At 60.2% G+C, this 25,576-nt stretch overlaps 1 protein-coding gene across 1 annotated transcript in view; it reads right to left on the bottom strand.

Moving 5' to 3' along the window:
• Positions 1-7,267, bottom strand: part of PLXND1 (plexin D1) — a 52,286-nt gene extending 45,019 nt beyond the window's left edge. The window contains exon 1 of the mRNA XM_058565901.1: positions 5,878-7,267. Within this exon, the coding sequence (XP_058421884.1) occupies positions 5,878-7,221 (1,344 nt within the window). The 5' untranslated portion in view covers positions 7,222-7,267. The remainder of the gene's footprint in view (positions 1-5,877) is intronic.
• Between the last annotated feature and the right edge of the window lie 18,309 nt (positions 7,268-25,576).

Raw genomic sequence — 25,576 nt, 5'->3', positions numbered from 1 at the left:
TGACCATCCACTCTCCTAGCAAACACTGGACAGTGAGGTGCCACTCTGGAGGGGAGGAGGCGGCCTGCCCAGCCCCGGGACCCAGCCTGGTCCAGGGCCGGGGCAGTGCTGAAAGGGATTTGTCAAGTGATCATTCAAACTGACCACATCTCTCATTTGCACACCCAAAGGGCCAGGGGCCTCACTCCTTCCAGAGTCCAGACGATCACGTTTTCAGGAGATAAACGCAGCTCAGTGCCTCCCTGCCTTCCCCACTTCCTGAGGAGGCCCCATCAGCCCCAGCCCCCAGCTTACAGCCCGGCCTCTGCAGGTGCCCCAGCTGGCCTCACCCCTCTCTGGAACTGAATCACTGCAGTCCCAGCCCCCAGCTTCCACCCAGGGCCTGCCGGAGCTGCCGTCAGAGACGGGGGTTCTGTACACATCTCCCTGGGAGGGGGCAGTACCTGCAGAACTCCCAGCTGAGAGCTCACAGCCAACGTCAGCCGTCACCAGCGTGGGCTCTGGGGCCAGACAGCCAGGCTGCTGATCCCCACTCCTGCTAACCAGCTGTGTGAGCCGGGCCTCAGTTTCCCCATCTGTAAACTGGCGATAACAGCACTTCCTGCCTCACGGGAGGCCGTGAGATCAAACGCATTGGTGCTTGTGAAGGACTGGCAAAGCATCCCTACTCAGCACTGGGAGCTTAGCGGGGTTATTATTCAGCCCGAGAGCCAAGAGGCACTCACCCTCTGCACAGCCCTCAGGCCCCCTAGATGCTCAGCGTTTGCCCCATCAACAGCAAGGACACCAGGCCCACAGTGAGAAAGCATGGGACCCAGAGAGGATAAATGACTCACCGCGGGCCACACAGCCTACGGGCAGGAGAACAGGACTCCAGGTCAGCTTTACCCTCACGTACCTGGGAGGGTAGACTGAAGACATTCTGGGGCAGGGAGGGGTGTTCACTGTCTCCCGGACCACGCTCTGTCTCTCTCTCTAGGATGGAAGGTCATCCTGGCCAACCCTGCTGGAAACCCCTCTCCTGAGTCCCTCCCGAAGTGTCTCTGCATGTACCCTCGGCCACGGGGAGCTCACTCCCAGCCCCCAGCCCACCTCCAAATATAAAGCCCATCTTGGAAGCTGTCTTCCTCCACCTCCACCCAGCGTTTCTGCCCCTAAATTGGTTCAGAAAACGCCTTCTTGACGACGAGCACCCACCCACTGCATGCCACTTTAAAACCGCCTGAGGGTTTTTTTTCCACCTTTACTATAAAAAGACACCTTGAAAATGCAGCACCGACATTTCCCTGTCAAGTATTCTTTGTCATTTAAAAATACAAATATTATGGTCATTCAAAGGTCCAGGGGAAAGATTCAGGGAAGGGAGTTAGCCTCAGCCTGCTCTTGCCTTGCAGGGGTGACCCTGTGCCTCAGTTTCCCCATCGATAGCACATGGCAACTTCCTAACTCGCTCTCACCTCAAACATGAATTGAGGAAAGGGATTCAGGCTACATGCAATGGAGGCTAATTCCTCACTCACTTTCTCTCTCAAAATAGTCCAACTGCCCCCAATAAGCCAAAAACAATCAGGGACAAAGTTAGGGCCCTCCAAAGGCTGGAGGACAAGACTCCCTGCCTCTGACCTCACGCCTCGGCAGCTCCTCCCTTCCCCGGCTGGGCTCCCAGCAAAAGGGGGCAGCAGAGGCCAGGACCTCACTGTCTTCAAGGTGGAGAGCAGAGGACACAGCGGGCCGGTGGGAAGCCAGGACGTCCGAGACCACCCCCACCGAGCCTCCAGAGCTGGGGGCTTGAGACCCCAAAAGCAAGAGCGGGAGACTGGGTTCCGCACTTGGAGGTCAGATGTCCCTGGAGAACAGGCGGAAGGGCAGGGTCCTGGCCCCAGCACCGAGATCACCTGGTGCTGGAGAAGTCAGGCCAGACGGGCCTGGAGGGAAACGGGTTCTCCCACCCCCCATCCCCAACCAAATTCATCCTCTCCCTCCAGAGGCACCCCTACCCTGTCACATCCCCACCCCAACTGCACCAACTTCCATCCCAACCCTGGGCAGACTGGGCAGCTTCCTTCTCCTCCATCCCGTCTGTTTCCACCTCTGGGGTTACACCCTGGCATCCGAATCTCTCCCAAGCCCACTGATTCCCACCACGCCCTCAGACCAGGCCCACCATATCCCAGACAACAAGGCCTGGCCCACTGCCTCCACCGCTGTGCCCAGCGCCCACCACAGGGCCTGGCATACAGTAGGTGCTCAAGAAATATTTGCAGATGAATGAGTGAATCTTTGGTCTGGAAGATGGACCAGCCTCCCAACTACTCTCCCTGCCTCTCGTCTCTCCTCTCACCAGCCACCTATGGACTTTCTAAAATACTCATATTAAAAATAATCATAGTAATTGCAAACACGTGTGCCGGGCTGTCTACTAAGAGCTTTCTATGTATCATCTCATTTAATCCCCACAACAGTCCTGTGAAGTAGGTACTTTTATTATCATTCCCATTCTACAGAGGGGGAAACTGAGGTGCTCATACAGATCACATCACTCCTCTGGCTAAAACCTTTCATGGCTCCCCATGGCCCCAGAATACAGTCTGGACTCCACAAGGTGGCCTGTCAGCACCCCTCCCAGCACCTGCACCCACAGGCCCCGCCCACGCCCTGCCCCCAGCCACCATGATCACCTTTCAGGTGCTCTAGCCTGCCTTGCTGTTTCCTACCTCCAGGCCTTTGCCCAGGCTGTTCCCTCAGCCTGGACCCTTTCTTCTCCTCTTGCTGGCCTCCTGCTCCTCAACCCACCTCCGCTTTGACATCACTTTCCCCAGAAGCCTTGATGCCCTCCCCAGCCCCTCTGCCCAAGTTCCCCCATCACAGCCCTCATGCCCCTGGGCTGTAAGGGCCTGGCCACATGTCTGTCTTTGCTTGCCTGCTGGGTCCATGAGAGCAGACACTAAGTGAGCACGGGGCTGGGCACACGGCAGGGGCCTGGGAAATGTAGACCAAGGTTTCCATCTGGGGCCAGAGGTGGGAGATGGTGGGGTCTTCACTGCTGCACAACAAGCCAAAATAGGTCAGTGCTGTCCAGACCAAGCCCAGACCTGCGCTAATAATGCCCTCTGGGGCAATAATAACAACAATCACAGACATCTGCCAGGTGCTTACTGTGTACCAGGTATGACGTGCTTTCTATCAATGAGTTCACTTAGTTCTTAAAACAATCCTTAGAGATGTGTTTTTATTGTCCTCACTTTACAGATGAAGAAACTGAGGCTCAGAGAGGTTAAATCACTTGCCAAGGTCACACAGCTGGGAAGTGACAGAGTAGAATTCCAACCCAGGTTCTTAGCCTATAACTGGGGAGTTGGCAACAGCCTGGCCCAAGAATAACTATCACCCTCCCCACCCCCGCCCACGGCTGTGCTAGAGGACCAGACCCTGGGGCCTTGGACACACCTAGGAGGTACTGCCCAGCAGCACTGGCCTGTGCCCACAGCTGGGCATGGGGAAGGGGAGAGGAGTGTGGAGGATACAGGGAGAGTGGCCAAGGAGGGCCGGGAATCCGCCTTGCCTTGGGGTGAGGAGGAGGCCCTCAGCCACTCTGTCCCTGGGGCCCTGTCCCTGGAGAGGCCCTGCCCCCTCAGGAGAGGGAAGCCCCAGCCCCCTCCAGCAGAATGAGTCACTGCTCCAGGCCAGGCTGGGGACGAGGGACCGTGGGAACCAGGACGGTTCCTGCCAGAGGGGGAGGCAGAGACTGCTGCGGCTGGAGGAATCCCACAGATCAACTCACACTCAGGGCTTGGATGGACATGCCTGGGCGCTGGCCCAACCTTGACCCCGGCCCAGACAGGGTCTTCCCTTCACAGGGCGGGGGTGACTCCCACTCACCTCCTCCGACTTGGAGAATCCCACAAACAAAGCTTGTCCCCTCAAACACAGCCTGTTGGGGGATATAGCCCCGGGGAGGGGAACGGTGGTGGATGTTGCAGCCGTGGCGCTGGGCAGCTGGCCCTGAGCCGGTCGGCCCCTGCGGGTGGCAGCGCCGCTCCCTGGGACAGTCTGCCCCGCTCACCAACAGCGCCCTTTATTTTCAGGGCGGCCAGCCAGCCCAGTGGTGGGCAGCCGCGGGAGCCCGACGGCAGGAGAGGAATCTGCGTTTCTGAAAGCCCCCGTGTCGGACACACCCACAGGGGAATAATTAATCTCATGAGATTTTTGCCCCAGCCTGAGGACCACTCAGAAGGGATGGGGCAGAGCCACGGGGGGCCTGGCCCCAAGGAGGGCTCTGTAACCACAGGAGAAGGCTGAGTTCAGCATTTTCCTGAGGGAGAAACTGAGGCTTCCTAGGGGAGTGACAAAGCCTGGGGTTGAAATGGACTGCCCAGACTCAGAGCGGGATGGCAAGTGTGGAAAAGGCACAGGGTCCCACCTCCAGGGCCCCCTGAAGAAGTGACCCCTTGCTGGTGGGCTTCCTTGAGGGAACTGCACAAAGTTCCCCCTGCACCACTGTGTCACGTTCCACCCAGGTCAACACACCCACTGATCCCAACCTGGCCCCTTCGCCACTGCCCAACCCAGCCCCAGACACCTGCCCCCATTCCCACCGAGCTGGGGTGCCCACATACCTGGCCCCTCTTTATTCCCTCCTGAGCCCCATGGCCCTCTCCTGCCTCCTGCACACCCCGATCTGCACACAGTCCTGTTCACCTCCCTCCACTCTCCTGGCCCCGGCACCTCCCCACCCCTTCTCCCTGGACTCCAACACAAACACACACACACACACTGAGCCCCATGTCTGTAAGGCAGCAAAGGCTCAGCAGCATTAAGAACACAGATACGGAAGCCAGACAGCCTGGATTCAAATTCCGCCTCTGTTAGTTCCCAGCTGGGTGATCTTCAGCAAGTTACTTAACCTCTCTGTGCCTCAGTTTCTTCATCTGTAAAACGGGGATAAGAACAGAGCCCACCTCAGAGAGTTGTTGTGAAAACCAAGAGAGTTACGCCACATAACACGCTTAGCAGGCATTCCACAAGCGTTACTATCTACCCCATAGCCTCCATGCTTGGTCTATGCCAGGTGTTCAGTAAATATGGGTTGAAGGAGTGAATTAAAGTTGGCCTCAAGAACACCAGCGCCCTCCCCAGAGTACATACTGGTTCCCAAACACCTGTGTCCCCTGCCACACACGTCCCACTGGGCACCCAGGCCTGCCCTGTTGCACCAGTGTCCCTGCAGCACAGGCTTCCTGCCCTACACTCCTGCACGACCCAGCTCGGGGACACAAAAGTCTGGTGCACACACCCCTGTCACTCCCACCTTGCTGCCCCCCCACATCTGCTGGGCCCTGGTCCACACTTGCATGCCTCCCCACCAGGCCCGTGCATACATCTGCCAACTCCCAATGGCAGCCCTGAGAGGCTCGCACAGCCGGCCCAGCACGCCTTCGGTCAGACAGTGCACTCACTGCTATGCGCTCCGCCCGGACCTAGGACCCCCACACGCACACCTGGGCTGTGTAGGCACCTCGGTCTCTCTTCAGCGCGCACCTGGGTACCCATCCGAAGCCCGGACCGCCCCCCACCCCCGCACACTCAGGTATGCACACCTGTAATCCCGCACTCACTTGAGTGCCCGCATGCGCACATCTGGGCCATATTCACGCCAGTGCCCCCACCTCGGCTGACACCTGTATCCTCGCGAGCACACCTGATCCCCGAATATGCATTTGTGGCCCGGAGTACACAACTGGATCCCCACACACGCACATCTGGGTACCGGCACGCTCACACCTGTGACCGGCACGGCGCACAACCCGCCCAGTTATCGGCACGCTCTCCCCCGAGCCCCCTGTGCTGGTCCCCCGCGCCCCCGCTGCCTAGGTGTACCTGGATGTTCCGCTTGCGCTCGCAGGCTGGCCCGGTGCCCTGCACCACGCTGTCGAGCACAGCCACCACGTCGGGTGCGGGTTCAACGAAGCAGGCGGTGCGTGCAGCGCGGATGGCTGCTTGCACGTCGGCGAAGCGGAAGGCGCAGAGAGCCGCCGGGGCCGCGCGGGCCGCCGGGGGTCCCTGGGGCCGCTCGAAGACCGCAAAGAGCAGCTCGCGCGCGGGGAAGACGGACACCAGGCGGCTGTAGAGGTCGCCGCGGCCCGCGCCGCCCGCGCACTGCAAGCCCAGCTGGATGTAGGACTCGGTGAGCTTCTTGGCGTCGCCGCCGGCGCCGCGGGGCAGGCAGATGCGCGCCAGCAGGCTCCGCGCCTGGCTCTCCTTGTCGCCCGCGCGCGCCTCGCTGTTGAGCGCCAGGTACGCGTAGGACGGGGCGCCCGGCGGAGGGTCAGGCGGATGCAGGAAGGCGCGCACGAAGCCCAGCTTGTGCTGCTCCTTGGCACCCTGCTTGATCTTGAGAATGTTGTCGTCGGAGGGGTTGAGGTCGAAGGTGAAGAGCTTGGCCAAGTCGCCGCGCGCATCCAGGGAGCGGATGGCGATCTCGGGCGTGTTCTCGAAGCGGTGGTCCTCCAGGCTGCGGTTGCGCGGGAAGAAGGCGCTGCCGTAGCCGGTGTACGTGGCGCCCACGAGCAGGCGGCTGCCCCCCGTGCCGGCGGCCGGCGGCAGCACCAGCCCCACGGTGGACGCGTTCGGGTGGTTGGCCGCCACGTTCAGCATGCTGGGGAACACAGTGACGGGCTCGGCGGGCGGCGCGGCGGGCGGGAAGCGCACGGCCACGGCCGAGATGTTGCCCCGGCGCCGCAGCTGGCAGAAGCCCTGGTAGATGGAGCCGCACACGACCACCAGGCCCTGGCCGGGGTCCAGCTGCAGGATCTTGTTGTAGTTGTCGGTGAGGCGCCGCGGGTGCTCGCACGAGGCCTGCGGCAGCTGCGGGGCGTGACACAGCGGGCTGTCGGCCACCGGGCCCACGGCCGCCTCGACCTCCAGGCTCAGGTTGGCGCCCGACAGCTGGTAGAGGCGGTTGACGGCCGCCAGGTACACCGTCCCCGCCGCGCCGTCCAGGGCGAAGTTGTTGGTGGGCGTGGGCGAGGGGAACCGGCGCTGGATCTCCAGGGCGCCGGCCCACGCCGCCCCGAGGAGCAGCAGCAGCAGCAGCAGCGGCGGCGGGCACGGCGGCCGGCCCCGCGGCCCCGGAGGGGCGCGGAACGGCGGGCGCGGCGGCGGGGCGCTGGCCGCGGCGGCCCGGGCGCTAAGGGGTGCGCCGCCCGCGGCGCGACGAGCCATCCGGGCGTGCGCGGGCTGCGCGGCGCGGCGAGTGCATGGGGCGCGGCGCGGCCGGGCGCCGGGAGCCGGGAGGCGGCAGGAGGCGGGGGGCGGGCCCGGGCCGCGAGGCGCTTCCTGCCCGCGCCAGCCGCCCCCGGCCCCGGCGCCCGGGCCCGGCTCAGCCGCGCGGCGCAGCCCGGGGGCGGGGCGGGGGCGGCTCCGCTGCGGACACGCCCTCGCTCCCCGCCCCCGGCGCGCCCCGCCCGGCCGCGCCCCGCCCCCGGGCCCCTCCCGCCCCGCGCCCCCGCCCCGGGCAGCCCGCCCGCGCTCTGGCTGCCGGGCCCGCGCTCGACTGTCGGGGGGTCGGGCCGCCCCGCGCCCTCCGCGACCCGCCCGCGCGGCGCCCGTGGCCCGAGGCTCCCTCTCCCGGCCCTGCCTCCGCCTCCGTCGCCCGCTCCTCTTGCGCCTTCCTTCCTTTTGGCCGCTGGGCCTGTCTCGCTCTGGTTTGTTCTCTCGTTTCCTTCCTCTCTTTCTCCCCGCGGTCCCTGTCTCTCTCCCTCTCCGTGTGTGTCCCTCTCAGTGTCTCCCCGTCTCTCTCTAACCCCCCAACTCCGTGCGTGCTGTCTCTCTCCTTTTCTGCCTCTGCTTCTCCTTCTCTCTCGCTCTCCCGTCCCTGTCACCCGCCTCCCTCCTTTATCCCCTGCCTCATTCTCCCTCTCCCCTCTCTGCTCTTCTGTCCCTGGCTTTCTCCTTCTCTCCGTGGCTCCCTCTGCTTCCTCCCCTCTGGACCGTCTGCCTCTCTCCCCATCCCTCTGGCCCCTCTCCCCTCCATCTCTGTCTACCCTCTTCTCTCCTCTGCCTTCCTCATCCTCGGCCCTCCCTGACCCTCCCCGTCTCACACTCAGGGTCTCTCCCCTTCCACTCCCTTTCGCGGGCCGCTGTCCAGGCCTTAGACCCCAGGGTCAGGGCACGCCCAGGGCCAGCCAGGCCGGGGTCACCACCTCTTCAGACCCCATGATCTGTTCCCCAAACTCCATCCCCATAAGAGAGGTTTTACAAGTGGCAGAGACTGAGGGACCAATTCAAGGGTCAGACGCATAAACCAGGAAAACAGGGAAAGAGGAGCGATTTGAGGCCTGTGCCAGGCCAGGGAGCAGGCCGGGTGGGTCAGCGACATCCAGAGTGAGGCCTTGGTCCTGGCGGCGAGTGGCCCCTGGAGGCCCACAGTTGCCTCCTGTGGAGACCCAGCCCTGTGGGCCGCTGCCCTTCACCCCCCCAACCTCACCGGGCACTACCTCTCTATTCAGGCTCTGGAAGGACTGAAAATCCTCCCAGATTTAGTGGAAGGAAGATCAGCCACATGTGAGCCGCCACTGGGCCCGCTTCTCCTTTCGCCTGGAAGGAGAAAGTAGGCGCTGGGGTCGGAGTCAGACAGTGATGACTCCAAGGTCACAGAGCCTGTATGGTGAGCGTCCACAGTCTGTGGCATGGGGAGTGTTCAAACATGGCCTGACCCGCACCGGCCACTGTGCTGAGCACCTTATATGTATTGACTCACTTCGTCCTCACAGCTACTCTCTGAGGCTGGTCCTATTATGCCATCTTCCACATTCAGAACCCGGGGCCCCAGAGGTGAAGGTACCAGGCCCACTTGCACAGCTGCTAAGGAGCAGAGCTACAATGATTGAAACTCCCAAACCTCCCCCAACCCCAGGCCAGGTCTGGCATCTCAGAACGGGGGGCTCCCATCAGACCCCCAACTGCCACATGGGGCCCCATGGCCCTTGCTCTGAGGCCTGACCTCACTAGTTCCCACCTGGCCAGGAAGGAAGGACAGGAGGTTTCTCTGTTCCCCACAGGGTAGGCAGGAAGGGCCAGGCCTACAGCTGTCCCCTACTTCCCTCACCCCAACACCCTCGCCTTCCTGCCATCAGCATTTGCCTGCCTTTTTCCAACCCCCTCCATCCCCGGTCTGGCCACTGCTTTGACGGCCAGCAGTGTTCAACTGCAGTAAATCGGAGGCTCTGCCCTTCTTCCCCCGGTGGGGGGGATCAAGGCCACTCAGGGGACAGCACCTCCATCTCTGGGTGGGGAGGGTTCATGTTGTGCCACCAGTGGGAGCAACTGGGGAACCTGGCAGAGGGGCAGGAGGCTGCCCTAATGTCTCTCCCCCCACCCCTTCTCACAGCCGTCCCCATCAGTCCATCTGTCTGTCTCTCTCCGGGTCTTATCTTTCTCTAGCCTTCCCCACCCCATCTCTGTTTTCGTCTGTCTTTTTGCTCCTCCCGCTTTCTCTCTCTGTCTCTCTCTCTCCCCCAGTCTCTTCCCACCTCCCTCTCTTTCCACTCTCTGTCTCTTTGTATGTGTCTCTCCTACCTCTCTGTGTCTCTGTCTCTCTCCTTATCCCCCACCCCTCTCTCCCTCCCTCGCCCCTCCTAGCTTCCTTCCTGTCTCCGGGCTCATCTTGCCACATCCTGCAGCTCCCCCCACTGAGCTTTGACGATAATGCTCTGCGTCCTCACAGCTCAGCCTGGCGCACAGTGGGTGGTTCCGGCACTTTGGACACACTACCTGCCAAGCTGAGTGCTGGACTCAGGAGCTGCCCGGCCTGGGGCTATGCAGGGCTAGGTTAGACTGCAGAGGGCACGGCCAGGGTCCAAGTGTCCTGGCATAAGCTGGAGGTGGAAGTGCTGTGTGGCCTAGGGCAAGGCACTTGCCTTCTCTGAGCCTCAGTTTCCTCGTCTGTAGAACAAGGTCAATCATAATAGCACACTGGCCCCTGGGAGGTTGTGAGACTTGAAGAACATAACGTACCAGAAAGCACGGTGCCAGACACATGGCAGGCACTGGGCAAAGGCAGTTTCTCTCCCCTTACATTGAGCAATGGCCCACCAGGGCCCCACTTCCTGTCATGAGTGCTCGCGGTGGCTAGCAAAGCCGCCATCCACCAAGGGCTAAGGGCTGCATCCAGCACTGCCCTGCACAGCCTCATGCCATCTTCACAGCTAGCTGACAAGGCAGGATCATTGGACCCGTTTCACAGATGGAGAAACTGAGGGGCATTAGCAAGGTGAGGATGTGAACCCAGTCTGTCTTCAGATCCTGTGCTTCCTCCCCTGCACCCGTTAGCTGGGAGCTCCTTCAGGCCAGGACAGGTCTGGGGGCAGCTATGCTATACCCCTGGCTGGGCAGAAGAGGTGCCGGTAACTATTGGCTGAAGGAAGGAAGAAAGGAATGAATGAACTCACATCTTCCCTGGCCTGCTAAGATGCTGTGAGTGTCCTCCCAGAAGGGATTTTAGAGGGAACCTAAGGGGAGATTGATGGCACCCAGCAGAGGGTGGTTAGGTGGCACCCAGAATTAACTAACTCTGAATTAACTCACCCAGATTAACCAACCCTGGATTAACTATCAGCTCACCCTGTGATTCGGGCCCTTCTCATTTTTGTTCAAATCTTCTGATTAGATGGAGGAGAAGGTCTCCGTTTTGGGGTTTGTGTGTCTTTATCGCCTCTGTAACATTTGTCACTGTCCTTTTTTGTTTTTTTTTTGGAATTTTATTTATTTATTTTTCCCCCAAAGCCCCAGTAGATAGTTGTACGTCATAGCTGCACATCCTTCTAGTTGCTGTATGTGGGACGCGGCCTCAGCACGGCCAGAGAAGTGGTGCGTTGGTGCGTGCCCGGATCCAAACCTGGGCCGCCAGCAGCGGAGCGTGCGCACCTAACTGCTAAGCCACGGGGCCGGCCCCTGTCACTGTCCATTTTTAATAGCAAGAGGGTCTCAAGCTTGGTGCTGTTGACATGGGCATTCTAGAATGTACTTATAGTTCTTTGTTTTCTTTATAATATTTGCAGTTATTTCCTCGTTTAGGCAAGTGATACTGGGTTTCCAAGTACGATAATGATGAAAAGCTTGCTTGATAAATGCATTTATTGAAGTTTTTAAAACATGAGTTAATTTAAAGACAAAGATGAAGTAGGTCATAATCCAGGTGATGCAAAATGCCGGAAACCTGGGACATGTCAGCCTAACGTAGTGCCTTTGTCGATGAGGACGCGGCAGTCCAGATGGGGCAGCTCCGTGCCTGGGAACCAGTGGTCAGTGGCCAGGCTGGCCCAGCGAAGGCAAGCCCGGGCCTTCCACCACTGCCGGGGCGGGGCCCCCTCCTGCCCTGGTCATCTCCAGCCATCTGGCTACCCAGGGCAGAGCCGTGAGGAGGAGGAAATGTTTGCCTTCTTCAGTTGGAAAAAATAACAGTGGGGCCTGGGCTGTGCTGGGAGGAGGGGGCTCCTGCCTCCCTTCCCTTGGGCCTGGCCTCAGAGAACGCTTCCCCTGCAGGCAACGCTCCTGACACGATGACCGCCCCAAGTGCAACCTTGGTGACAGGAAGGTGCTGGAAACAGAATCCTCCGAGGCAGCCCAGCACGCCCAGCGTGGGCCTGGATGGTGCCAGGAGCCATCACTGTGGCTTCTCGGGGGCTTCACCCATCTGGTTTCTGCCTGGGAGCCACTCTGAGAGGTGGGTCTTATCATCCCCGTTTCACAGATGGGGACACTGAGGGTGGGGGAGTGCCACCACTTGCCTACAGCTGCACAGCTCACCAGCCTCCACAGCCTGCTCTTGGCCACTGCGTCCCAGGCCCAGCTCTGCCCCTCACCACCTGTGTGGCCTTGGTGGCACCAGCCCTCTTCGAGCCTCAGTTTCCCTATCTGGAAAAGGGGAGCGTAAACTCACAGCTGCGGTCAGGATGGAAGACATCTGCGTGTCAGGGTGCCGGGCATGTCAGGCAGTGTGGCTTCCCTGACCTTCCAGCTCTGAAACACGGGTCCTGCCCCCAGACTGCTCAAATCCACCATCTGTACCCACTCAGGAGAGCCCCCACTGCGATAATGGTACCATCCTCATGGCAGCTGCACGGAGGCCTGTCATCGGGACACGCCGGTAAGGGCTCAGATGCGCAAGAGCATCTCATTTAATTAACCCTCCACCAGGTCTCCCTCCCCTCTTCTCATAAATGTGGGTGCCAAGGCTCAGAGAGGCCTAGAGCCTTGCCCAAGGTCACACAGCAAATAGATGGCCCAAAGTGACCCCTGCCCCCTCTCTAGCCTGCATTGCCCTTCCACATGGGATCTCCTGTCATTGCCACCATGTCCTACTGGAGTGGCCCAGGAGGGGCCAGGGTGACCCTCAAGTGGCAGCCCTGACAGGAGACACAGCACCCGTCACGCTAACGCATGTTTGTTGCAGACAGTCGGTGCTGTTGGCACGGCTCTGTTGGCATTTCCCCACTACAGACGCCATGGAACCGAGGGTTTTGCCCCCTTTCGGAGTTCTAGAGCGCTCCCTCCTGCCTCCGTTGGATGCCACCCTGCGAGTGGGATGGGGAGGGGGGGGTGGCCTTCTAGGTCTGGTTTCAGGGCTCAGGAGGGCTGGCCTGCCCTTGCCGGTGGAGACAAGCCCCCTGGTCATCTCTCTGTCTTTGTGTCCCCGTGGGACTGGAGGAAATGGCTCTAATTCCTGTGTGTGAGAGACGCCCTCTCCCTCTCCCGACTCCGGGCCCGTCCTTGCCCTCCGTGGTGGGGACCCGCAGCCCCTGCACCCATCCGGGCGCCTGGCTTGCTGAGCCCCCGGCGTGGCCCCTTTGTGCTCTGTGAGGCGGATAATGGGCGGCATTCTCAGACGTCCAGTCATGGGTCTGGGCTGTGAAAGGACCCAGCAGCTCCACACTGAGGCCTCTGTCCAACAGCAGCGGCGGAGGGGCAAGGCCGCCCCAGGGGCCCCCACCCACATTCCCGGGCTGCCACATTCTCCGGGGGACAGCCGCCCAGAGCAGGCTGAGGGGCAGGCGATTCCTGAGTGGACAGTGGGTGCTCCATGAATGTGTTCCCCATGACAGGAGCCACAGGGCGGCAGGGGAAGCCCAGAGCTGAGGAGGACGGGGAATCACGTGGGCTGAGCACCTACTGTGCACCAGACACCTCCCAGCCAATCCTTGCAAAAACCATTGAAGTTCACTGCTGTTGATCCCATTTGATGGATGAGGAAACTGAGGCTCAGAGAGGCGAGGCCATGGTCCTGGATGTGAACCCAGGTCTGTCTGACCATGCTCATTCCAGCAGATGTTGAGTGAGCACCTACTGTGTGCCCTGGGGACACAGCGGTGACCATGCCCTGTGGCAGCAGGGTTGAGGGGATACATAGAGGAGCATTCAGACAACCAGCCTACGGGAGCAAGCAAGGCAGGCTTCCCAGGGCAAGTGGCGCTTGAGCCAGGCTTATGGAGCACTCATAGGATTATTGAGTATCCAACATGAACTCCATCTTATCTTCACGTGGCAGGGACTGTGAGGCCCTTTTACAGAGGGGAGACTGAGGCTCAGAGAGGAGAAGTGACTTGCTTGGGTCCACCCAGCTGCTCAAGGTGGAGCTGGAGTTTTCACCTAGGTCTGGCTGTCCCTTCTTCTCCAGGAGCAGGGCCCAGGGCAGGGTAAGTGGGACCTCGGTCAAGGCTATGGAGTTGTCCTCCTGTGGTCCTGGGCCTGGGTTTGCAGCGCAGTCCTCTGCAGCCTGTCTGTGTGAGCCGGGATGAGTCCCTTCGCCTCTCCGGATCTCAGCGTCCACCTGTGAAGTGAGGCTAGGAGTCGCTACCGCTCAGGCCTCAGAGATCAGAGATGAGCCCTACAGAGCGTGCAGCTGGCTCTGGCCCATGGTCAGTACTCAGTCAGTGACAGTTAGGATTAAAGTAGTTGATGGGGAGGAGGCGTTGCTGCTCCGGCCCTCCTCACAGCTCTGACTCCTGGAAAGTCCTGCCCCGCCCTGCCCCGCCCTGCCCCAGGGCTGGATGGAGCTCAGAGCTGGCTTGGGTTTTTGTCAGATGCCCACAAGGGCAGCTCTTTCTCTGCCCTGTCCCCCTCCCCGCTGCAGCCAGGGCCTCATCGCAAGACCCTTTTGCCCCCAGCAGACACCCTCCCCTGGGCCTCAGTTTCCTCTTCTGTAAAATGTGATGATGTATCTCTACCCCAGCAGAGCTGGCCGGTGACGTCTGGTCTCGGCTCAGGGCAGGAGCTGGCTCTTTCCTCAGGGGCCCCTGGGGTCTGGTGCTCAGTAGCCGCCGGTGCTCCGGCACAAACTCTGCCTCCCCAGTGGCCCCCACTGCTTTGGCAGACAACAAAACAACGCAATTCCTGTACTTCCACAGCCCTGCTCTGGGCCGGGCCCAGTTCTAAGCACCTTGCATATATTAATTTATTTAAACCTCACCACAACTCTACAAAGAAGGTGACATTATCATAACCATTTACGGGTGGGGATACTGAGGCACAAGGCAGTGTGGTGACTTGCCTGAGGTCACCAGCTGGTACATGGTGGAGCCTGGATTCCAGATTCCTTGTTCTTTTTTTTTTTTTTTTGGTGAGGAAGATTAGCCCTGAGCTAACATCTGTTGCCAATCCTCCTCTTTTTGCTGAGGAAGATTGGCCCTGGGCTAACATCTGTGCACTTCTCTCTCTACTTTTTATGTGGGATGCTGCCACAGCATGGCTTGATAAGTGGTGCATAGGTCCGCACCCAGGATCTGAACCTGCAAACCCCGGGCCACAGAATCGGAGCACGCGAACCAACCACTACGCCACTGGGCCAGCCCCAGATTCCTTGTTCTTAATAAACTTGAGTCTCCACAGCCCCTGCCCCATTACCCAGGCCCCAGTGCCAGTGGGCCCAGTGGGTTCTCTAAGCCTCGGCCTGGCACAGACACCCACTTCAGACCCAGTCCCACCCCGTAAGGTTTCCTGGCCCCCTTTATGCCCCAGTAAACTTCTGAGAACCTTTTCCCCCCCTTTGATGCTCCCTGAGAGCCCCTGGCAGGGATGAAGCCATTCCTGGAAGCATCAGAGCTGCTGACGGACAGGCAGGGATAGGTTGAAATCCAGGGGAGCCTGTTTCCCCACCAGGCCGTCTCCCTTCCGGCTGCCCCCACACCTCACCACCTGGTTATGGCCAATCCAGCCAGGACCAACAAGGCCCCACTGGTCTCCTGAAAACACTGCTGGGTCAGGAAAGGGAAGGGCTGCCCTGCAAGGGAGTGAGTGCCCACCGCAGGGGGCCCCAGAGAGGGAGCTCCTGCCCTAGCACGGCCTGACACTGGGCGGGTTCCCACTCCGGCTGAGTGCTTGCTGCATGCCGAGCACACGCGTGAACTGCGTTGATCCTCGCTGCTCTGGGACAGGGCAGCTGAGCCACGCTCTCCCGTTCAGCTGCACACGGGGAGTGTGGGAGAGGCTGGCATGGAGGAGCAGCGCCCAGGTCTTACTGGCCCTGTGGCCCTGTGACTCCCTAAAGAGAACCCAGCATCTAGAGATGTGTTTCCTCTCTTGGTTTCTTTGTGAACTTGTATGCATCCCTCAAGACCCAGCCCAAATGTCACCTCCTCTGCAAAGTTTTTCGTAGTGATCTCCTAGGTATCCCTCAAGGCCTAGTTTAAATGGCCCTTCTGAGTAGACTTCCTTGAGCCATGAAGCAGCATCAGAAGCTCCCCCATGAAACTGCTTATCACACAGTAGGAGGGCATATGTCTTCCCCAGTGGACTGGGAGATCTTCCAGGGTGGGGCACGTGGTCACTCACTCCCAGTAGATGTGGGGATGCGTGGATGGCTGGTGTATCACCACCCCAGGATGTCTGCCAAGCAGACGGGAGGGTCAGGTTAGCTGCTGGAGGCCCCTCCCTGGGCAGTGCCAGACAGACTCTGCCCAAGCTGCCTCCCTGACCTCATTTTGTCCATGTGGCCACACTGACGCCCCCTTCACGAGACAAGGCCATCCTGCTCTGACCGCCTCAGCCTGGGAGACCCACTGGCCCTCAAAGTGACCTCTCACCCCTGATTCCTGCTGCAGTTCGGAGGGTCCTGTCCCCTCCAGGCAAAATCCTGGGCGGAATAAAACACTGGCACAGAGTCCTTCATTCATTCGTTCAACGACCGTTGACTAAGCGCCTACTGAGTGCCAGGCACTGGGGATATTATGGGGGCCCCACAGGCATGGTCCCTGTCCTCAGCCCAGCCTCATAGCCCAGACTTTAATCAAATAACTCAAATAATTACATAACTGCAAAGGGTCACCCATCCTACGAAGGATGATGCCAGGTTCTTCCAGGAGAGTTTCTCATGGGGGGACTTGAGCCCGCCTTGGGTTCAGTGAGGGCTTCCCTGAGGCAGTGCCCCTTGAGCTGAGGTCTGCAGGATGCCGAGGAGTTAGGAAGGTGAAGGGAGAGCTTTCCTGACATGGGGACGAGGACGAAGGCCTGGAGGTGAGCACGGCGCTGAGCCCCCGGGGAACAGAAAGGAGGCCCGTGGGGGCCGAGCAGAGAAGGTGAGGGTGGGGGATCTGCCTGAGGCTGGAGGGCTGGGCAGGGCCAGGGAGAGCCCTGTGACCACACCGTGAGCCCGGGAAGCTAGAGGTGGCTTTCAGAGGGAGAGGGGCAGGGGCAGAATGGACTGAGGGAGCCATGGAGGGGCCTCTGCAGACGGCCAGGCAGGCGACGACAGGGGCCTGGACAGGTGGTGGCAGAGGCGGAGGAGGAATAAGACAGCCCGAGGGCTATTTAGGAGGTGGGATCACCAAGACTGGGGTGTTTGGATGGGGGTGGTAAGGAGAGGGAGGCTCCAGGTGGGGCCTTCCCAGGTCCTGGGCTTCACCAACCTGGGGTGCCTCTTTCTGTGTGGGAGAGCACTGGGGGAGGAACAGGTTGTGGGGGATCCAGAGCTGGTTTTAAGGGTAAGTTCCAGGGGCATCGTGGCTACAGGGGCCTCCAGGGTCACTGGGTGCAGACTCTGCCCTGCAGCATGCCACACAGACTCTCTACTCTGTTGGCACACTCCCACGGGTGGGAGCGTGCCGCCCCAGGCCGATGGCTCTAAAGGGGAAGGGCCTTCTCGCAGACAGCTGCCCAGGGAGGGTGGGGCCGGAGCCTGCTGACCCAGCTCCTAGCCCCCGGGACAGAGGCCTCAGGGGCCCCATGGGGCCCGCCCTTGTAATGAGCTTCCCCTACAACCTCCTCGGGGTTGTTCCCGGTGTGTATGTGTGCGTGCAGGCGGGTGGGGTGAGGGAGCACGTGCACAGGTGTGAGGGGGTGTGCACATAAGTGGGGTGTGTTTGTGTACGTGGGGTGCATGTCGGGGTCATGTGTCCTCGGATGGGGATCCGGCACATGAGGTGTGAGTGTACGAGCAAAGGTCTGCACGTGTAACAGGCTGATGTGAGGGGCTGCACACGAGGGCTGCCGTGGGCATAGGGTCTGTGGTGCACGCTGGGGATTCAGGCCCTTAGAGGCCATCAAGACCGTCTCAGTCAAGGCCATTGGTCCTGGTTCTGCTGCCCCCAGAGCTGGAGGAGGGTTTCCTCATGAAACTCCGTGATTTTTATGGTCAACCTTCAATAGCCCGATCTCTGCTTTTTAGTGTTCAGCCTGACCTTGGGTGGCCAGCCTCTGACCTTGGATGGTCTAGCCTCTGACCTTGAGTGGTCCAGCCTCTGACCTTGAGTGGTCCAGCCTCTGATTTTGGATGGTCTTGCCCCTGGCCTTGGATGGTCCAGCCCAGCAGGCCAGCCTGTGAGTAATTACTCAGCCTGGCCAAAGTCCCCTCTGTTGAGGAACTTGGAACTGCTTCTTTAGGGACTTTTGGGTGACATCATCCCTCATCTTACTCAAGAGCAGCCTCCGCTGACCGCAGCCAGGAGTCTCAGCATGAGCCACCATCCTTCGCCTGCACTTCCCCCCAGACTTCCCCCACCCCTAGTTAGAATTTGAGTCCCAAAGGCACAATAGTCCTGGAGTCCCTGGTGTGCAGATTAAGTCCCACCACAACCCTGACCTTCCTTCCCTGCCCTGTCCCCCTGGCTTAGTCTCCAGGGTGTCTCCAAGACTCAGCTCTGGCCTCTCTCCTTCCAGGCAGCCTTCCCAGACCTCCCAGGCAGGGTTAGACCTCCTCCTCTGGACTCCCACCGCATCCCGTGCTGCCACCATCAGAGCACCCACACCAGGTGACAATGTGTCTGTTGCTCCAGGTCCCCCGCCAGCCAGGGGCATCTCTGGAGCTGGATCTTGTTGGGGGCATACCTGCGTCCCCTGCCTCATTGGGCGGAAGGTTGGCCCTAAAGCAGGCTCACAGGGGTGAATGAATGAATGAATGAATGAACAGGAGAGGAACGAATGTTCTCCCGTCATTTTCTTGGCTGGTACCCGCTCCATACAGCTCCAGGGCCACCTTGACCCTCTCTCCTCCCACCTCCTGCAGATGCCTCCACCTGCACTCACCAACCTGCCAGGGAAGGTCGACACCCCTGCCGGGGCCTGGGGAGGGCTCCTGTGTCTAAAATACAGGTTTTCCTGTGAGGACGTGGCTTGACTGGGTTGACATTTACAGGCCAGTTGTGCCAGCCTCACCTCCATTCCCCTAGCTCAGGGCCATGGGCCGGGCGGGGGCTTGGGTACCGCAGAGTCCCGTGCTGTGTGGGAGGCCGTGGGGCCAGAGGGATCCCGGTCACATCCAGCTTCACCGCTTCCCAACCGTGGGGCCTCGGACAGAGCCCTTCACCCTCTCAGCCTCTGTTCCCCCATGGGCAAGACGGGGGTGAGGCTGCGCCTCTCGGCCTCACAGGAGCCTTGTTGCAACCTCGTGGCTCCTTGCCCAGCCCCTGGCACCTGGCAGAAGGTGAAGACCAACAAGGCCCGAGGTAGAAAAATACTTTTGGAATAAAAGCAGCTAACGTTTATTGAGGCTGCCCCACAGCAGACGCCATTCCGAGAGCTTCACGTGGATTATGGTATTTATTCCTCACAGCAACCACCTGACAGGGAAATGCTTTCATTATCCCCATTTTACAGATGGGGGAAGGGAGGCATCGCAGAGTTAAGTGACTTGTCCAAAGTCACGGAGTGAATGAGTGGGACAGCCTGGACTCAACCCCAGGCCCCATGGTGGCTGCGCTCAGGGTGGAAACTGGGAGGCGCCCGGATGCCCTGTCCCTTCCTCCCACCTATCCAGAGGTCACCCCCAAATCCCCCCCATCAGTTGGAGACTATTGCATCAGTCAGAGCCCCACACCCTCCTGCCTGGCCGCCCCCTCTCGCTCCCTCTCCTGCTGCCCTCCTCCCACCTCCCCCAGAATCGCTTCTCCATGAAGCAGCTTGAGGGAGATTTTCAAATTGCAGATCTGTTCATGTTGTTTTTCTCCAACTTGAAACCCTGCAAAAGCTCTTGGGGTAAAGCCCTGTGGGTTGTTCCTCATCCACAGTCTCCGTGTGGCCAGCGGGCCCAACTCCAGTGGCACATGCACTCCTGCTGGTCCCCGGACCTAGCTGGCTCTCCCCACTGCCTCCTCACCTTCCCCCTGCACAGTGCTCCTGGCACACTGGTTATGGGAATATTTGATTCATGTCTGCAGATGTCTGCAGGGCAGGTCCTCATCTGTCCTGTTCACCGCTGCTGCTCCAGAGCCAGACCCTCGGAGTAGGTGCTCCTACATCCCTAAATGAGCAGTGAGCGGATCCTCAGGCTGGTTTGGTGTCCAACAGAACACAGATGTGGGTAATTAGTGGTGGATGTGCAGGCCAGGGTGGGGGCACGCTGGTGGACACTTTGAGCAGCTGTCTGAGGAGAGAGCCCCCCAGCACCTGCCCAGCATCAAGAGGAAGCTATTTCCAGCTCTGGGAAACAGGAAGTGAGTCACGGCCTGAGAAGAGCGGCCGGACGCTTGGCACCTTGGGTGCGATTGATAAGCGCCCGGACGGAAAGGCCCAGCCTCGGCCCAGGGAAGCAGGAAGGAGGCCTGGAGGAACAGGATAGGAGGGGAGACCCTCTCCCCAGCAAAACAGGCTGCCCTATGGGGCCCCAGCGGAAGCCGATGAGGTCAGCACAGATGCGGCCACCCAGCCCATTGTCCCGCCACACCTGGGGTCAGCTGGTGGGGCAGGAGCAGCCACATGCCCAAACTCTGCTACCTGACTGACACCATCCTGGGCCCCCTCCATGGGTGGGCCTACACTTATCTCCTTTACCCCCCAATTCGAGCATAAGGACTCATTTTACAGAAGGCCAGTGAGAGGCAGGGCTTGCCTAGGCCACACCTGCAGAGAAGGTAGTGAGAGATTTGAACCCAGCTCTGTGTGACAGTGGAGATCTCTTGTGGGGTACAGGAGACTCAGGGGACCCCAGAAGTGGCCCAGAGGCAGCCACCAAGAAAGTCTGGGGCAGGTGTCTGAGGCCCTGGCTGGAGCAGGCCAGGGTCCTAGTCCTGGCTCAGTCTCTACCTGATAACACAGCCAATCAAGTGTCCCCTCCCCTGTCCTCAATTTTGCTGTCCTCACTCAAGAGGCTTGGCTGGCCAGGCTAGGGTCAAAGTCAGGGGTCGGAGGCTGGTATGGTCCCCGTGAGCTGGGGCTCCCTGGGCAGGGGGCCCCCCTCCTGCACCAGTCCAGGGCTCCAGGGACCCCAAGGATGTATTGGCTGTGTGGTGGGGCACCAGCCTGAGAACCTCCATCCCAGACAAGGGGCAGTGTTGGCCTGCTGTCGAGGTGGGAGGACTCGGAGGCACTTCCACGTCTTCTGTTGGACCCATGTCATCCCCATCCCTGCCCTTCCATTCTCACTTCCCCCTTGGTGCCCATGGGCAGAGTCAGCACCCTCTGCCCAAAAGGACCCACGGGGCTTCCATGGCCTGAGCTCCAGCCCCCAGACCTGGGCTTGGGCAGGCCATGCAGCTACAGACAGGCACCCCGCGGCCCAGCCATTGAGGGTGTGCACCTCCGGGTCACGGGGTCAAGGAGAGACGGAATCAGGCAGGATTCCCCGATGTCCTGTTGGGTTATGACTTCCGTGTGGGGGTTTTTGAAGTTTTTCTTTCTTTGTGTCTGAATTTTCAAAATTTCCTCAAACAATGTGTATTATTTGTGTTCAAGATAAACATGGGACAAAAGCCCTGGGTGGGGGATGTGGGCTCTGGTGGAATTTTGCAGGGACTCAGAAGCCAAAGGGGTAGCAGCACCTGCCAGAGGAAGGGTGGCAGGGCCCTGTGGCCCTGACCGGGCACTCAGATTGCCTCAGCCCGGCTCAGGACCCGCCACCTCCCCTCAGCTCCACTCTGCAGTGGGGAGACAGAGGCTCAGAGCAGCTGGCCACCTGTCTCGGCCCACCCAAGAAGGGCCAACAGGGTGCCCACCCCAGACCCTCCCCCCCCTCACCACTTCCTGAGTTGGACCTGCCTGGGCCGTCTGCAGGCCCCACTTTGAAAGGCAGCATTGGTGGAACCCCAGCTCTGCAACGTCCTGGCAAGTCAGTGCCCTGCTCTGTGCCTCAGTTTCTCCCAGTTGTCGTGATGCATTAACTCGGCGAGGCAAGAGCCAGGCGCACACGTGAGCGATGTGTAGGTGGGGGCTGCTGTTCGACCGGCATTGGGCTTGGCGCCATGCGCATGCGTGGTGGGGGGCGTGGACATAATACCTGCATTGGTGCCCAGCCTCTGCGAGTTACCATCCACAGGTCGCACCGCCACCCCGCTTATTATGCAGCCAGAAGGGTGCAGGTGTTTTTCCAGGAGGCGCCTCCCGCTGCCTGCTCGCCCCTCATTCTAGTCCCTCTCTCCTCACCCGCGGGGCTTGGGCATGGGAAGCCTAAACCGGGGCCCTGACCCTTTGGACCCCCTCTGCCCACCCGAAGCTGGTCCCCGCGTGCTTGGGGAGGGGCTGAGAGATTATCTGAAGAGCCTCAGAAAAGGCTCTTAGATGCCGCAGCCCCAGCGTGATTTACAGGAGGTTTAAGTCCCCCGCTGCCCATAATTCACTTCCATTTGCCGGACCCTTGGCCCCTGGCGGAGTATGCTGGGAGAAGGCAGGAGGGAGGTGGTCGCACTATTTTTAGCACACAGTAGCTGAGCGGCCCGATGTGATTTATGGGTGCGGGGCTCTGCGTTTGCATCCAAGTCCCGGACCCTCCCAGCCAAGAGAACCCACCGCCGCGCACCAGCACCAGCCCCGGCTCCCGCCTTGCTGGGCTGTTGAAAGCGCCTGCAGGGCGCCCCTGGGCCTTGCGCCGGGGCTGTTCAAGTTAGTTCCGCCAGGTGGTGCTGTTATCCCCATGTTACAGAGAAGAAACGGAGGCGCAGGGACAACTCGCTGCCCGAAGTCACACAGCCAGGTCGTCGGAGTCCAGCCCCTGTGAGCTCTCCCATCCCCTCTGTGCCTGTGCCCCACACCCCGACCCCCTGGCCCTCCCATCTGAATCAGACTCTCCCCTCTGCTTTCTCCCCAGTTGCCTCGCCCTTTCCGGATCACGACCCCGGAGCAGACAGTGAGGACCACGGCGCAGGGACTAGGTCCCCCTTTCCATGCTCGACTCAGCTGGTGTCCCTTGAGGGCTATCTTTAGGCCCCGTGCTGAGTTCAGAGTCTCATGCAGAGGAGAGGGCGGAACACCAATACGACCAGCCCACAGTGGAAGATGCAGCGTAGCTTAATGAGAGTGGGAAGGTGCTGACACCAGTTCAGCTCTGGTGGGGGATATCAGGGAGGGCTTCCTGGAGGAGGTGATGCCTGATCTCAAGGAGGCACAGGAGCTGCCAACGGCGGTGGGGGTGGGGTTCAGGCTAGCGGAACAGCACGTGCAAAGCCCCAGAGCAGGAAGGAACACATCATGTCTTTCCCTTCTGTGTGGCCTGCCTAGGCCTCCCCCCTCGCCTCCTCCCTACCTAGACTTCCCTCCCCTCCCTGACCTTCCCCGCCCACGCCCATCCTCTCCTGGCGGCTCCTCCAAGACTGAAGACCGGAAGGGAAGGTGGGAATCCAGCCCCACAGCTCTCAGATGAGGAGAAACTGCTCAGAAGGGAAGGAAAAAAAAAGAAAAAATATTAATTCCATTGTTTCCACTCCCAGATCCTGCTTGAAAAACAAAAACAAAATCAAACCCCAGCTGGGGAGGCTTTATCTGGCAAAGCGTCAGTGAGGAGGGTTGAGTGGTGGACCCGCCTGGATCCCCAGAGAGGTGGAGAAAGGAGCGCCCCCTCCCTCTCCATGGAGGGGCAGGAACCTCCTCGCCCCCTCCCTCTCCATGGAGGGGCAGGAACCTCCTCGCCCCTCTGCAGAGCCTGGCAGTGGGGGGCACTGTGGTGCTGGTGCTCCTCTCTGATCCCTTCCCTTAGTGCCCAAGCAGCCCGAGGAGTCCGGGCGCTCCTGCCCTGCACATTCACGCTGAGGGGCCTGGCCACACCGCGCAGCTCGGATCTGAACCTGGGCTCTCTGACCCAGAACCCACCAGCTTGCTGGGTTCATGCCACAGTTCACAGGGCTCTAGGAGCAGTTAATGAGGAGGAAATGCTGGTGAGGTCACTCCCTCATGTCCAGCTCCCTCTGCCCACACTTCCAGGGACGAGGAGCTCACTCCTCACAGTCAACTATTTTCACATATTTTACATTGTCAGAAATGTCCGCTCCTGCTGGCACCCCAGCGTGGTTCCTAATCTCTAACAGGGAAACTCTGAAGTGACAGGAACAGGGCGGGAGGTGCAGCCCCAAGAGACACTTCAGAAAATGGGAACATTTCTGAATGGGGAGGCCACAGGAGGAAGGGAGAAATCCGGCCCCTCCTAGCACTATGGTCCCTTGGGGGAGTCCCTTGGAGCCTTACTCCTCAAGGCTTCTCATGGCCTGTGGACAACGTCACCCGCTCTCGCTGCCAGGCCCAGCACTGGGTGGTCTCCCTCTCCCTACAGTCCTCTGAGGGGGGTATAAATAGGCCCATTCTACGGACGGGGACACTGAAGCCCAAGCACTGCGCTGGGGGCTCCAGAAGCAGCAGGAGGCTCCCAGGGCAGCAGGGCAGACCTCGTGCAGGGGACTGGGTGCCACCTCCTTCCCACTTCCCTCCAGGGTTGACCTCAGCAGCCCTGGTTGGGCTTTTCCCAGAGCCGGGGCCGGAAGCGCAGGTCCCGAGTGTTTGTTCAGGCTAGGCTGGGGCTCCGGGCAGGCGAGGCGGAAACGGCCGCAAGATGTTTGTCCAAGTGGGGGTCAGGCTCCACTGTCAGGAGGAAGGGAGACGGGCTGGAGGAGCAGAAGGCCCGAGTCAGCACGCCCTGTGGCCTGGGTTCTCGCCTCTCGGTCTGGCCTTCCTTACCCGCAGGGGCAGGCTGCACACTTAGGGGGTGAGGAATCATGCCGAAAAGGAGATGCTGGCCCTCTCTCAGCAGGGGTGGGGAGGCGCTCAGGCCCCAACTCCAACCCCCTTCATCTCCTTTTCCCTCTCTGCACCCCCCACCTGCTGGCCCCACCTCCCAAATATAGTAAGAGTCTGACCTCTGCTCCCCACCGACCCTACCACCCAGTTCCAGCCACCAGCTTCTAGCCCAGACCATTGCAGTAGCTTGGTCACTGGTCTCCCCCCTCACCCCCTGCGGTCTGTTCTTCTCTTGGCCTTGGGACCCGAGGGATCCTATTAACTTGCAAATCAGATCTTCTCTCTTCTAGCTTAACACTCACCCAGGCCCCTTCCTCCCTGAGAGCAAAAGCCATCTCTTATGGGCTGAATTTGTGCCCCCACAAATTCGTATGTTGATGTCCTAACCCCCAGTCCCTCAGAACGTGACTGTGTTTGGAGACAGGGCCTTCCAAGAGGGGCTTAAGTTAAAATGAGGTCATGTGGGCGGACCCTAGTCCCACAGGACTGGTGTCCTAACAGGAAGAGAAGACGAGGACACAGACATGTGCATACACAGAGGGAGGACCCTGTGAGGGCACAGCAAGAAGGTGGCCATCTGCAGGCCCAGGAGAGAGGCCTCAGAAGAAACCAAGCCTGCTGACACCTTGATTTTGGACTTCTGGCCTCCAGAATTGTGAGAAAGGAAATTTGTGTTGTTGGGCCGTGGTGCTTTGTTCCGGCCGCGGAGCTGACTAAGAACCATCTGACCGGCGCCCTTGCCAGCCCGGCTCCTTCTACCCTCCCCTTTCTTCCTGCCCCGGCAGCACCGGCCTCCCCACTGTTGTTCTGTGCACCACGCAGGCCCCCACCTCCAGGCTCTGCCTTTGCTCTTCTCTCTGCCTGTTAGGCCCTTTCCCCAGATCTCCGCAGGGCTGTCACCTTCTTACCACTCCGGTCCCTACTCGAACATCCCCCTTCAAAAAGGCCCTCCCTGACCAAAGGGCTCATTGGGGTTGTCATCCATCTCTCTTGCTAGACTGTGACCTTTACCAGGACAGGGGCTGTGTGCCCTGTGCCAGACAGTGACCGGCACATAGTAGGTGTGCAATAAAGGTTTGTTGAAGGCAGACAGGCAGGCCTCTCCTAGCACCACCTTGCATCTTCCAAAACTCAGATCACAAGGGGCTTCAGAGGC

This window comes from Diceros bicornis, chromosome 2, assembly GCF_020826845.1.
Source record: "Diceros bicornis minor isolate mBicDic1 chromosome 2, mDicBic1.mat.cur, whole genome shotgun sequence".
Taxonomy (NCBI): Eukaryota; Metazoa; Chordata; class Mammalia; order Perissodactyla; family Rhinocerotidae; genus Diceros; species Diceros bicornis.
The sequence above is the reverse complement of the archived record's forward strand: the minus strand, read 5'-3'. Positions and strand labels throughout refer to the sequence as shown.